The following is a 14,917-nucleotide window of genomic DNA, read 5'->3' on the forward strand; positions in this document are numbered from 1 at the left end:
CCATTGTATTGTAATGCTGTGGTTGGTGGTGTTGTCCACAGAGGATTACAAGGATCAGGGCAGCAAAAGACAGAGCTCTGAAGTGTTGGTGACATTAATGCAGGGTCTCCTTGGTCTGTTTGAGGACAGATGGTTTGAGGTTGCTCATTAAGGATAGAAGTTTCTGTTGTGTCTTGCTAACAATTCATGCCACACATGCATGTGTCACTTTCAGTAACAACCTCCACCCACACAAAGCAGGAGAGATTGTTTTCATATTCATTAGGACTTTAATTTTCTTCTTCAAAAGCTGCTGCTGCCAAAAGAGCTTGGTTTTAGTTCAGTGTGGAACTCAAGTCATGTTACTCAAGCGTTTTGACAGTTCCATCAGCCTTCTAAATAAAATAGTGTGTCCTGTTTGTGATCATGTTATTTAGGTTTTTTTCTGCTTGGTCTCATCTCGCTTTCCTCTGTCCTAGAGGTCATTGTGGTTACAAGGAAGGAAATCCAAAAGATGTTAAACTTGGACACAAAAATGAAGCTCGATTTTGTGTGCATCAGTGACAACATGGACATGGGTACAGCAGATTCCCTGAGGCATATTCACCAGAAAATTAAGGTATTGCTGTCTTTTATTGAACTTGACTGAGAGCTATTTGTTTATAATAATTTTTTTTTGTTGTGTTTTAAGAGCGTCCCATGTAATGATACTGCACGTAACCAAATTTCCTGATCTTCAGAAGAGCTGAATTTTGTAAAGGTCACCTCATGGGGGAACTCAAACAAAGACTCTGAATGGCTGGAATTGACAGCTAGGAAGGCTGGAGCAGATCCAGCCAGGGCACTGGGTGCTTCTTAGTCAGTGTTAGCTTTCTGGCAGGGTAATTAAAAGGTTGTATTTGTTTACACAGTTTTTTGATACAATGTGTGAGAGCTGTTGTCCACGTAGTGCTTGGGGAAGTAGTTCTGCTCAGACATTCATTGCTATCTCAGCTTGGGCAATGTGAGGATGCCCAAGGAACTTCAGTTCTTGGCCCTGCCACGGGCTTGCCTGTGTTGTTGGGCCAGTGATTTGTGCTGTGCTTCAGTTTCCTGCTTTTCCTATGCTTTTGCTGGCCTGGTCATATGGTAAGCTCTTCGATAAACAGTGCCCAAATGTGATAAAGGGCTGCTGTTCGAATAAAACCACGAGTTTATAGAATTCTAATTTCCAGCTGCACAATTAAAACACTCCCATGTAAGGCAGAAATGCTGCTCGGAGCTCTTGCTGTGATCCTGGATGGAATTTTGTTTTTGTTGTTGTCATACACTTAATCTCTCTGATTTGTTCCCTGTCTGTTTAGGCCATCTTAGCCAAAATGACTGTTTGTGTAAATGTTGCAACAGAACATCAATGAGCTGCTTAAGTCCTGAGGTGTCTTTTTGTCTTCAGGCTCTTTTTGAAGGTAATCAACTGCAGTGTAACAGGCTGTGTACTCCCAAGAGAAAGACTCCAGTTGAGACAAAGTGAAATTTCCTGGAAAATACGGGTGTGTAGGTGGCACAACGAGAGAGATTCTACAAGGAATTAATGCACAGACTAGAATAATTTCGAGGGCAAAGAGAATATATAAACCGAAAATCACAATCAACAAAATCAGTTTAACTGAACCGGATGTTTCTGTCACGAGAATTGTGCTCTGTCACGATGCAGTTTGGCACTGCATATTTTTTAAACATGTGCATGCAGTAAGGAAATACCTCTGCACTGCAAAGTGGGACTCTGACCTTACAGTTCTGTTGCCTGATCAGCAATGAACCCGCCTGTCTGGGTGTCCCTCCTTTTGGCAATCCAGGCAGGTTTGCTCAGGGGGCCTGGGAGACAACAAGTAGAGTGCGTGTGAGTCAGAAAATAGTCTGTGTCTTCACAGGCGGCAGTGTTGATCTTCTGGTTATTTTTCAGAAAAAAGGCTTAGAGAAGATGTGAGGTAGCACTGAAAACCACATATGTTTTCTTAAGTCAGATGCTGTGTATGAACAGCAGCTGCTGCTTCTGCCCTTTTTATTCCATGTCTTGCTTGTCTTGGGCACAGAGGACAAAGTGGTCTCTTATTTGAAAGAAGTCTATGCTAAGTTCTTGAGCAGATTGCTGCACTGTGTATTTTGGAGTCATTCCTCTAGTAAATGCATACCACTGGTACACCTTTTACAGGGTATACCCTCTCCTGTGTGATAGAGGTGAGAGAACTCCACAGCAGAGGTGGCTGAAAAGCTGCTGTATGTTGGCTGTGTTTGCACTGTAGCGGCAGAGGGATCTCGCTGAAGAATGAGTTTCCCTAGTGAAAACAACTGCTGCTTGTGGCCATAGTTTGCTAGCAGGCTTTTTGCAACCCGTGTGAAAAGTCTGATGAGAAGTTTTAAACTGGTTGCTGAAACTTAGTTGTTGCAAATGGAGTTAATTGCCCACAGACAGAAGAGCGAGTATGCTCAATGAAAGTGAGGTAACGTGGCACAGTATAGACAACTTGCTTGTGTGCAATGCAAGTGACAGGGAGTAAAGCCAAGGTTATAAATGCACAGTAAGAAATGTGTCAAAGGGTAGCTGAACTGCTGATCACAAATTCTGAGTTGTGCATTAAAGCACTCTAAAGCATAACATCTCATGACTTGCTGCCTCGTCTAGCATTTGACTGAGGGAGTCCCACTGGCGCAGCATTGCTGCTTGCTGTGCCTGCAGTTTCTGGCCTTTTTGTTGTGTTGCACCTTGGTTAATGAAGCTTTATAATTTAAAGATTAGATGTCAATAGATTAGACTTGCAGAATTGCGTTCAGTAGTATCATGAGAGCAGGCACGTGCAAAACCTGTAAGGACTAAGGGAACGTAGTTTGTGTTGTTGTTTTATCCCTTTTTGGTGCTGGTGTTTTCGGGGGCAGGTAAGACTCTGTTTTCATAGTAGCAAGCAGCTGACTCTGCCAGTCTTACCCTTTCCTGGTTGCTCAGAAGTTCACGAGAGCAAAGGAAGCCTGTTCAAGTTTCTGTTTGCTGTTCTCCCACTCCGCACACACAGGAATGTTTTTGACATCTTTGCTTCAAGAGTTGATATAGTAGATGCATGTTCTTTGCTCTATTGGAACTCTTCCTGTTATTTTTGGCTGTCTCAGCCTACACCTGATTGACAAGGTAGCAGCTTCATTAGGGTTTTTATGTTCATTACAAGTCTGAATGTATCCTTTTCTTGGATCTTGCATACAATAAAAATATTATGCTAAACTTGATTCCTAAAGGCACCTGCTTGAGAAGTAATGGAACAACAGAATACTTGGTCCTGTAAGTTTAACATTCTGGGTTCCTAGGCCTGGATGTCAGTCTGGCCTGTTCTTTACCAGTAGTTCTTTAATTAACTTACTTGGTTTGGTTTTATTAAACATTCAGTTCTGGGGTCTGAATAGCAAACACCATTAACCAGTTTGTCCTCACAGTTCTGTGGCTGAGAACTGAGGCATAACAAGGTGAAGTGGTATTTACCTGGGATCATTTAAGAGGTTTGTACCAGTACTGGAAACTGGGCATCTGTCTCAAATCTCTTATAGTTTCATGCATTAGATCATCTTTCTATCCTGTGTACATACTACGTACTCTGTTTGCCCACCTTGTGAAAGCCAGCAGGACAAGAGATTAAACACAGGTTGAAGCTCTTTGAAATGGAAACAGTTGAAGAAACTTCAGTAGATCTGCAGTCCAGTTTCTGAATGGCCAGTGTTGTGGTTTTTTCAGTGTGTGCTAGTCTATGATTTTGAACAGATTCTCAGTTTGGGAGTGTGTCAGTCTAAATATAAGTAACAGAAAAATCATTTTGCAGCATATGATGTAGAAACTGATAAGGATATTTTTTTTTTGCCTGTGTTTATATTAACAAATCAAAAAATGACACATCAATGTTTTACACTAAGTGCAGCACTTACAATTATGTTGTCAAAAAGCAAAAAGTGGGTATAGGACTTATTAATATATTTCTGAAATATTTTGTTTTATACAGGGAGATGAAAACAGTTTAAGTACTTTGTGACAGATCCTTTAATTGCTGTCCTGTGGACAATCCCATCATTGCCCTGAAATGCAGTTGGTTTCAGGATCCTGCTATAGTCTGTGTGCCTTATGACAGTTTCCATGGGTATCATTTTAATGTCCAGTCTTTGTTTTTTGGTACACTTTTAATATCAGTGTCAGTTTTATCATTTTGGCCCTTTAAGTTCCTAGTTTTCTGCTCATCTTTTGCAGGACTGCTAATGAATGGCTTTTCAAAATATGAAAATAAAGCTGTAAAGGCTTAATTCTTTTATTGTTTATTTATAGGATTGGAAGTGGTGGAACATAGACTGTGTAGACTCACAGTTGATGGTACAACAATGCTCTTGTTGAACTGCAGCTTTACCACCATAGTGGTGTTTACTGGTCTTTGTCACCTCATGTTCTAGCCTAGACAGAGAAATAAGCCAGTCTTTGTGCCTCCAGGTTTGGATTGACAATCTTCCCTGGTCTTGAAGAGTGAAGAAAGCTCCCCTGTTCCACGCAGGGCCTTGGCAAGAGCGTGGTGTATAGAGGAATTTAATGTATTTTGGAAGATGACAGTCTGCTCCTGTAGCTGAGTCAATTCATTACAGGAACATTGATTTTATTTATTTCAAATGCCTTCTGACTTCAGTTTTCTTTCAGTTGTTCACACATGCAATTATAATACAGTAATTCTGAAGTGATTTACTTAGTGAAAACTTCAGTGCCTTTTGCGTTATTGCCCCACCTGCCACGTGGAAGTGAGACAGGTCCAGCAAGACTTACAGGACACAAAAAGAGGCACTGCCGTGGATTTATTTGACTGCATGACTGTCAGCATTCGAAAAACTTCAAAGCAGTGGAAAAACCCTTTCACTGAATCTGTTTAGGACAGTGAACAGTTATGATAAACCAAGCAATTCTGATGGGTTGTAACAAGCCATGAATCAAGCAGTTGCACCCTTAGGTTCCAAATCTGTTAAAGCAGTACTCTCACCCAATTTATGTCTCTTTTCAAGAATCATTGTCAATAATTACTTTGAAACTTCAGAAAATTATTTTTATATATTAAATGACAAAGTCATCTCTAAGTCTGTAATATGTAAATACTACCTTGTCCAATGTACGTTAGTTAAGGCAGACTAGGAGCTCTTTAGGGCAGAATCTGTGCTTTCATTTGTCTCTATAGGGCATATTTTAGTCTCCTGCTTTGATGGAGACAATTTGCTTTTGTCTTAAACTATTATTTGCATTAAAGAATATTCTTGACCTGTCAGGAAATGTTTTTGGGGAAAAAAAAAGTAGTTAGCATAGGTGTAAAAAATTCTTTTTGTATGAAATGTAAATCAAACTTTCCTTCATGAAATCTCGTTTTCCACATCCAGAATTTTTTTTCCTATCACTTTCTGATTCTGCTCTCTTTAAATATCTTTCCTACTTCATCACTCAGGCTGTTATGGTCACTGTTTCAGCCATTACAGGCATGGGAGGCATGTTGCCTCTGCATCCTTTGCTAAGCAGCCTGGAGAATCTGTACAGGGGAAGAAATAATTTGCTTTCTTAAGAGCTGGGTTCTTTAAAGGGTGAACTTTCATTAGGGACAAAAGAGCAAACCATTTGAATGTAAGGATGGCTTAATCTAGCCCTGAGCATGAACAATTAACTCCATACCTCTTCCACAGATGATGAGAAAACACTAATCTTGCTCTGGATTTGTCTTCAAATTTCCTCACACATACTGCTTCAAGACTGAGGGGGTTTTAAATGTGATCAGTTTGGCATTTTTAGTAAAACAGTACATTGATCAAGCCACTGTAAACTAAGGGTGGTGTTGCAGGTGGACACAGCAGGTGCTAAGGTGTAATTTAATAACTTCCATGATCTTGTTTTTATTTATTTTTATTTAGCATCCTAAGATTGTTAATTGCCCAGAACACTGTGGAAGGGGGTCAGTGTAAGAGCTGTGGCTTTTCTTTAAAATCATGTAGAATTGCTTTCTATCAGTAGTCCTTGTTTCTGGTTTTCATTGGTAAGCAGCACTGGCTGGAGCCTTCAGGTGAGTTGAATCTGAGTAATAGGGAAATGGGTAAAAGCCTCGACAGTTTGTGGTGATACCTGATACACTTCCTAGCAAGGGAAGAGATATGAATGCTGTCTGCTGCAGACTGGGGTAGGAGATGATGCAGTTTTGTTTTGTAGGCCACTTGCCTTTCAGTGGTGATATCTATTCGTTATTGTGGGGAGTAACTTTTTTAGAAGTGAACTTATTTTGATGTTTCTTGAAATTTATGTGGTGAAATCTCCTGGCTCGCTTAGGGAGGCTTTTTCCTCTGTAACAGGTGTTGGTGGACACACTTTTTTCAAGTCATATTTTAAAGTCTTCTGGTACATCCTTTGGGGCTTTTTAGTGGGATTATTACCTGCAGTGTGTTCCTCTGTGACTTCTTCAGTCCAGATATGTGTCTTCATTTATTTGACTTCTAATACCATTCTTAAAGGTCTTCTCTTGAAGTTTAGTAGACCTCCTCTGGATGATTTACAGGACCAGTATGCAAAATATATGTCTCATCAACCACCATGTTATAGCACAGTTATAGCACATAGACTTTGGGTGGTAACACAGAACTCATGATTTTGGGGATTAGAAACAAGAAATTTATAATAGGAGCCCAAGAGTAAATTGCAATATCTCAGAATGTACTAGTTGAAATAGGGAGCTGGTGAGCAGCCACTCTGATGGAGGAAAGAAAGGTAAGTGCAAGACTAGAATGTATCAGGTATTTTTTATGGTAGAGATCAGAAATTAATACTATTTCTTAGAGCTTGAGGGTTTTTTTGCCAGGATTACTGAACAGGTGTGGAACTCAAATGTATCAAATGTGGGACAAACACTAGAAAAGGAGATAAGATATTCAGAGTGAAATATAATTGTGTTTAAATTTGCTATGAGAAAACATAGCCTGAAAACTACAGAAGGGTTTTAATCAGAGCAGAATAGGATTGTGAGAGAGTCTTCCAGGAGTAATCAAGACAAAAATCCTAGAGTGAGAATCTGTTTTGTTGTTGTACTTTTGTTTTTAAATGAACTAAGGAATTTGATCACTGGAATGGCAAGAGGCAAAACTCTGACTTAGTAAACTCCTTTGAGAACTGTGTTTCTGTGACCGTCTGCTTGTACCATCAGGCTGCTGCAGCCATTTTTGTGGGTTGTAGATTGTTGGTGAAAAAAATAAATGGCAAGGGGTGTCACTGTAGTTTACAAATGAGTTCCTCTGAAATTTAGGCATCTCTAATATTTGATTATTTTGTTTCCTGTGCCGAATTTTACCAGACCCACACAGCTGCTGTCTGGCACCAACCTCCCAGGCTGGGGCCTCTCCAGGCAGCAGGTTGAGAGACCTGGTTAAATCATGAAGCCCTGTTTTGGGCTGAAGCAGGAGGTGGATTGGGTGTGCCTGGATCAAGCATTTGTACTGAGTCTATATTATTTTCATCTTCTCTTAAGCATTTCTCTCCCTTGTGTCACTCAGCTGAGTATACTCCAGCCAGTGATTAAAATGTGGCATTCCAGCAGAGTAACAGCAATGGAACAATTTCATATTTTCCTTCCTTGATGAGCCCTCAGTTGGGTTAATGGAAGCCCTGACTAATATGGTGTGAATTAATCAGCTTGTCTTCTGCTGCTATCACTGGTGAGTGCCTGTGTGTGAAACATTTCGTCTCAGGTGGTCCACCTGGTTTTCCCAGTTTCAAAAAGTAAGATTAGAAAGCAATACAGCTCTTAAAAAGCAAAGCAAAACAAACCCTAAAAAGCTACCAGAAAAAGAAGAAGAAAAACCAACTTCCTTTGAGCAAATAAACAAAGATTGAAACTCCAGATTCTCTTGGTATGTGCATCTTTGGGAGCCATGTTGTGGAAAGTGTGATGTCACGGTGGTGGTCTGGATGCTGCTGAGGGTCACTGATCCGTGGAGTCTTGGCGGGCATGGCTAAGCGCTTCGCTTCCTCTGCTGAAAAATCTCCTTTCCAAACACATGATGTAAGTAAGCTTGCTGTAACGGCTGGAAGATGGAATCTGAGTCCTTTTGGTACGACTGAGCAGAGTTTGGTGAGCATGGAAAGAAAAACTTAAGTCCCTGTAATATAGGATGATGTATTTTTTTTTTTTTTGTACTGTCAGTGGAAATAAAAAAACTAAATTAAATTCATCATTTGGAAGAGGCAAGATCTCTCTCTGTATATGAGCAAGACTGAACTAAATATTCATCTATTTTGAAATAGTAAAAAGGATTTAATCATTTTTTTCGAGCACACCTGGCAGCAAATATTGTTTATTTAAGTGTTTAAAACACAAATAAAAATCGCTGTCCTGCTGGTCTTTCTGATTTTGCCTTTCACAATGTTGTTAGTGGGAAAAGGAGATGTATCAGATGGCAGCTCACAGGATATGGACCATCTTGTTTCCCTCTCTGCCTGTTATGGAAAGCTACCACACTGAAGACACCAGACAAAATTTATTACAGCTTGGATGCCCAAGTCCTATTCACAAAGCACAGCTGATTGTCTTAGTAGACAGCAGCTAAACTGGCAGGTGCTCAGGCTGGCTGTATTGCTGTGGGGAATGATACAGCACTGCCTGACTCTGTGCTTGATGAATGTGTTCAGGACTTTCCTCTGATGATTATTTTTCCTGGCAGGGTAAGAGTTAAAGAATCCAGCAGTTGTTGGGGGTGTTTGTTTGTTTGCTTGTTTTGTTGGGTTTGTTTTTTTTTAATCTTAGCCAGCTTTATAGGAATGTAGCTAATTAAATTATTTTGCTGCCCAAGTTTACTGTGGATAATGGCTAAACCATCAGAAATTTGAATAAGACAATTAGCTCTGAAGGTTGGATCAAGAATGATTATTAGGGCATTTGCTATTCTGAACACTGTCAGCTAAAGAGGACGCCTTCCATCATACAGGCAGGCAAAAACCTGAGGTGTTTTGCAAGAAGAGTCATTGACAGACCTGAGATGCCTGTCAGTTTTAATTGTTGCGTCTCCCACTGCGTGTCCTTATCCTTTTCATGCTCCTGGGAACTCCAGGCCTGTGCTCATTATGTTAACCAGTACCTCTGGTTCCCGTGTGGAAGTTAATGGTCAGCATATCTCCTGTATTACAGTGTGTGTTTTCATTTAGACCCTGTGTGGTTTCTGACGAATTGCACAAATTCAGCCTATTCTAGTTGCAGACTTAGCAAGCCCTTTGCATATGTATATAGCTGAAGTAATTTGTTTAAAAGTGTCCTGGTAAAAATATTTTCCTGTTTTTGTGAGCTACTACTAGTTTTCATTTTGGGGGAGTAAATAGCAGTGCTCGTTTTGGTAAACCATCCTTCATTTTCCTATTTAAAGTATATACAGCTGCCTTATGTAAATAACTTACTGTGTTTAAATCACGACATTGTGACAGCTGTAATGCCCACAACTGCCAGGAAAAGCCCCAACCTCCTATGAGAGAAGATCTGTTAAGACCCAAACATGGGGAAAATACAGGAGTAGAAATCATGCAGGCTAGAAACAAAGTAAAAAAAGGGCTGTGGACAGCAAGGAAGGAATGTTATTCCAGAAAAATGTACAAGTAGCCTCCTTGCAGGCGGTATTCCTCAGTGAGTATTCGTGCCTGGAAAGAGAAAATGGAATTGTTTAGATCAAACACAGTTGCGTGTGTTAACCTAAGTACATAGTTCCAGTTACTGGGGAATGTGGGAGGGAGTAGATGCCAAACGTCAGCCCATGGAGTGACTGTGCTGGAGAGGGTTTTTCCCTGTGTCTGGTTTTGCAGCCTGGTACAGCAGTGTAACACTGATAACAGGAGTGTGGTGCTGTGAGCAGCACAGGCTGTCCCAAAGGGTGTCACTTTGCTCAGCACTGGTTGTCTGTCACTGTTTAATTTGGTGAAAGCCATGGTGAAGATCAGTGGACTTGTGGGATGCCTGGAATTAAATTTTGCATTTTTGTCATGTTATGTGGGAAACCCACATAGGTTATCTCATTTTTCCTTTGTTCTGTGCTGAAAAGGGAAAAACAAATGTGAGTTCAGATTTTCTTGAAGTGAATTTAGGCATTCCTCTGTAGTATAAGTTCTGTTTGCTCCTTTGGGAAGATGGTGAAAATTCTGGATGTAGACTCATAGTGCTGCAAAAAGCAGTGGAGGTCTTGGTGTCTTTGTAACATTTTTCTTACAACAGCAGTTGCTGCAGACCAAATATCACTGGAAAAATTGGAGAGGTGCTAGGAGGAGAAGGTGGGATATTGTGTGGAGAATGGAATAGGAATCTACAGTTCATAACAGTGCTTTTATTTAATATAGCATGATTAGTTTTTATAGGAAAAAAACCCCAACATTTGAACAAAGCTAATGGGGTTTCCCTCAGGTGGTTGTCACTCCTGTGCAGGCCTTGGGCAGTAACAGTGCCACTGAGCTGTGTCTCACAGAGCCTGTGCTTTGCAGAGCACATCAGTCTGGGTTTTCTTTTGAAGCAGAGTTGAAACTGGGTGTTGTGTAATGACTTGTTTTGACCTTGGAAAGAGTTTCACACCATTTTTTTAATTTAAGATCGTGCTGATACTAGCTGCGGGATGGCAGAATGATTCCGGAGGACACATGCTGTATATGTTTTGGTTTTCATTTGCTGTTTGGCTTGAGACTGCAAGGAACTATTATGATCCTCTAATCTGCATGGGAATTTGCACCCAGTAATTAGGGCTGTTAGCCCCAAAACTTATGGATGACTTAGTGAAAGTGTATCTGAAATAGAGCAAGAGTTTCTTCATCTACCAGGACGTATGAATAGTCTATTACATACTTTAATATTTTATTCCAGGTTATACTTATTCTTCCTTTTAAACCACTTTGTGTTTTATTCCTACATTGAACACTGATTCTCAGCCCCTGAATCCCGTCGTGCCTGCTTTTTGTTGTGTTGCTGAGAGATCTGCAGCCCAGGTGATTACAGACTGTGGGCAAAGCCCTTCTTTCCCTTCAATAAGTTGAGCCGGTTGAGCTCCTTCAGGACTACTTTTTATTGTTATTGTGTGTATGACTACAGCACCTGACTGCCTAAGGCTCTGCTTACATTAAGTGTTAAGCCTGGGCTTGAGCTCTGGGCTTTGGCAGCAATCCTGCTGCGCTGCTGCTGTTGAGGTTGGAGCCCGACTGCCGCGCTCTCCTTTCTGCTCATATGAGGCAGAGTCCAAGATCAGCTGCACAGCAGGTCTGGTAGTGCTGCCATCCAGGTAGTCCTGGAAACCTGCCTTCCAGGAATGGGAGTGACGAGGAGAGCGCCATTTGTTTCTGGAGTTCTTCTGCCTGGGAAGGAGGGATCTGTTCGTGCGCTGCTTTGAGCCAGGGGAGAATTTAGCTTGCCAGGCTCCATGAACTGGCAAATTTGGGGTCTGGGTTCTGGGGTGCTTCCCTGAGCCTTAGCAGGCACAGTTCTTGTGCCGTTGGTGCACGCTTTCTGGATGCCTTTAGATGGGAAAAGCAGTCTCCTCTGTGGCATACTCAGGATCTGGATGTAAACTCGGGAGGTGACTCTTGATCTCGGGCAAATGAGAGAGCCCAGTGAGACAGCATGAAATGTGTCAGTCCAGTGCCCCAGTGTGCTGATAGCCTGACAATTGTCAGTGTTCTGCAAGTGTAAGGGTAGCAGATTTCTTTTATTAAAATAGAAAAAGAGAAAAAGACAGCAGAGCCTAAAGCCAACATTCTTTAGAAGATACAAATAGGTAGTAGAGCTGGCATCCTGTATTGATTTGAGGTAGATTTCCTAAGTGCAAGACAAGTTGAAGGGATGGGCTATTAAAGGAGGGTAAACAACTCGTAGAAAATGGAACCAGTGAAGAAGGGTGATGTGGTTGAAGGAGAAAGCTGGAAAAATTATTTTTGGAGTACTGCATAAGTAGAACAAAATTGAATTTGTTGACACCAGAGGACAAGGTGGATTGCAAAACTTCTGTTCCAGACTAGAAGTTTCACAGTTCAGTAAGTGTCATAGTATCTATGTCCTGCTTTGAAAACATCCTTTATAAGTTTACAAACTCGTGTTCATCTCTGAACTTCTGGGTTTGGTTGCTGAGAGCTGTAAATTACCCTTTTCCACCCCACGTGTCAGTTTGAGCATAGGTAATAAGACTTCCTTCTGGGAGGAGACAGGATGCCTTCCAGGCTTGAATATCTTTCCTGTTCCTAGCTTATATGTATGTAAATTAAAAAATATTGATTTTGGATGGTAGCTCTTGAGATACAAAGATAGCCTAAAATGGTGTTTTCATTGTATGATCCCATCTGATACAACGCATAGGATGAGCCATATGATGGGACTGGGGTTAAGTCTCCTCCCCAGCTTCTGGCATCTTTCTTCCAACTTTCTTTGAGAAGATAAACAGTGATGCTGACAGGTTACGTGTGTGAAGGCATCACATTGCCTTAAGATATCCTCAACCGATGAATTCAGGGCCATCCAAGAAATTAGAAGAGACTCCCTTGGCTCCCACATTAGACTTTTCTGTTTTCTCTTTTTTAAAGAAGGGAAAAAGAAGCCTCTAAGAAGCCTCTTTCACATTGCACACTGTCTTTAAGAAAAAAGGTTTCTTCCATCTTTTAATGAGGAGAGGTTGATGCTGGATTTTGGATCGAGGGGCATTCTGTGACTCAACTGTTCTGTGTCAGAAGAGTTATGAAGGTGCTGGTTTACAGCAAACTTGCTCTGCTGCAAGGTGAGAGCAGAGTGGGTAAATGCTTCATGTCTGCTAACAAAGTACTAAATCATGATTTTCTTCTGAGTCTTGCTATCAAGGACATTACAAAAGCAGAGTGGGAATTCCCAGCCAAAGGCAGCCATGTCAGTTGGTAGCTAACAAGATCCTACAGACATCAAAAACTAAATGAGGTTCCCTGCTCCAGTTACAGCAACAGCCATAGAGCTTCAAAGAGGTCACAGGTGTGGAAATTGGAGGGCTCTTAATGGAGACTGAGATAAAAAGGGATTCTCTAAAGCTTTGGATGTAAGTTTCTGATCTGAAGAGTGGTGAGTAATGCAATTGCTGTGAGGTAGCTTTGGCTTTGCCTGGAGCACGCTAACAAGCAATCAAAATGCTTGCCCACAGCCAAACTGTTCTTTCCCTTTCCACTCTTTAGAATAATAAAAAGCATTACACACAAACCCACTGTAAATGCAACATGTGGGTGAAGTTCCAGGCTATTGTGTATAAAACTCAGTCTTAATTCCAGCAGTAATTATAACTTGTTCCTCTCTCCCCTCTTTGTATGGTGACACCGCAGGAAGTGATGCAAAGTTCTCTGTTTGTGCATGTGTTAACTTAAACTGAGTGCAGGAACAGTCAAATGTCTTGATTTTCTTTCTTTTCCTGTCAAAGTCTCAGCTGTAATAATTTGCAACTGGAAGTTTTTAGCCTTTAACTTCAGTGTTTTGTCCGTTTTCAGTTCTGTTAGGAGCTGGTTCTACTGCTTGTGGATGTCCTGCTTCTCTTCTGCTTATAATGCAGTCTGACATTTGTCTTCCTCTTTCTCTTGAGGCTGATTTCGATCATATTAGAGGCTTCCTTGCAACACATGTTTTCTCATTTTCTAGTCTGCTGTTTTTAAGGCCATCAGCAGTTTAGGCTATGAGGTCCTGCCCTTGTCTAAACTTGATAGAAAAAGCATAGTGAACACCACTAAAAATTTGTCATTTGCTGCCAGCTATCTGTGGTAACCTTGACATCTCCTGTTTGATCATAAAGGCTCCAGCAATAATTCCTGAATATAAAAGGGTTTTTAGCATTGCCTTTGTATGCAGGGTGTGAGAAAGTCCAAGGCTTTTTATTTATGCTGGTATATTACACCATATAATTGCATCCATCTTTTGATCTGTGGTATGAATTAGTTCCATTGAAAACATGTTTTCTATTTTTAAATCGGTTGTCTTGAACTGAGTTCTTGAAACATTCTGCTTTTTAGTCTTGTTTTTGTGTAGATTTTCCATACTGTGCTTGGTTTAGTATAATTGTTGACATGTTGGTTTTCAGTGTTTTTTCTTCACTGTTTTCTCTATTCTGTATAAATCTCCTGATGTTTTATGTTACACTGTTGTATTTATCCAGATCAACTATGTAAGTTATTTCATAATATCTGACCATTTTACGAGTCAGAAACATTTGATGGTGAAGTCCTGTTAGCCAGTGTTGGAAGGGTAGAGGGGAGATTTGGGGACCTTAAGTGCCATGTGCCTGTACTTGACTTGACTGAACTCTCTGTGTTGAGTGATCACTGGATTGGAAACCCAGAGCTCCAATAATTCCTGAAGTCAGTAGGGACAGAGAGGTATCTCCTTGAAACTCGGATCATAGGTGGGATGATCTCTACAGGACCCCATTTTTCTCCACTGATCAGTAACCGAGTCTAAATTTTGAATTTGAATGGGTAAATTGTGAATCTGAGGTTAAAAGGGATTACTGAGGCCCGAGGTGACTCTACCAAGGAGCATCGTATTCTCCTTGTCTTTCTCATGGCTCTGTATGGCTGCTGCCTCCATGTGAGTAGCACTGCAGTGTTTTCCTGCGTTCCCAAACCCAAAGTCATTTGCTGTTCACTTATGATGCTTGATGGCATTTCCACCTGCTCTGTACAGCAGCTTCAGGGGTAGGTCTGTGACGAGGGCTCCTCTTTGTCGTAGAAGTAGTAGACAAAACGGCACGAATGAAGTTTGGCAGAGCAGGAAAATGCCAGAAATTCCAAGCATTTGTTTCATGCCCCATCCATGAGATGGTCCTCCTTGAGTTAAGCCCCTTCCCTTGTCCTGCCCCTGGTTGTAATGGGTGTTAAGAGTGCGTTTGTGCATGCGTTTTTCTTCCTTTGCAGTCGTTC

At 41.1% G+C, this 14,917-nt stretch overlaps 1 protein-coding gene across 1 annotated transcript in view; it reads left to right on the forward strand.

Annotated features, from left to right (window-relative positions):
* The window catches only part of EIF2B3 (eukaryotic translation initiation factor 2B subunit gamma), a 97,397-nt gene that overhangs the window by 3,183 nt on the left and 79,297 nt on the right, over positions 1-14,917 (forward strand). The window contains exon 2 of the mRNA XM_017824776.1: positions 459-598. Within this exon, the coding sequence (XP_017680265.1) occupies positions 459-598 (140 nt within the window). The remainder of the gene's footprint in view (positions 1-458; positions 599-14,917) is intronic.

The sequence above is a fragment of the Lepidothrix coronata genome, unplaced genomic scaffold (assembly GCF_001604755.1).
Source record: "Lepidothrix coronata isolate B3197 unplaced genomic scaffold, Lepidothrix_coronata-1.0 Scaffold112, whole genome shotgun sequence".
NCBI lineage: Eukaryota > Metazoa > Chordata > Aves > Passeriformes > Pipridae > Lepidothrix > Lepidothrix coronata.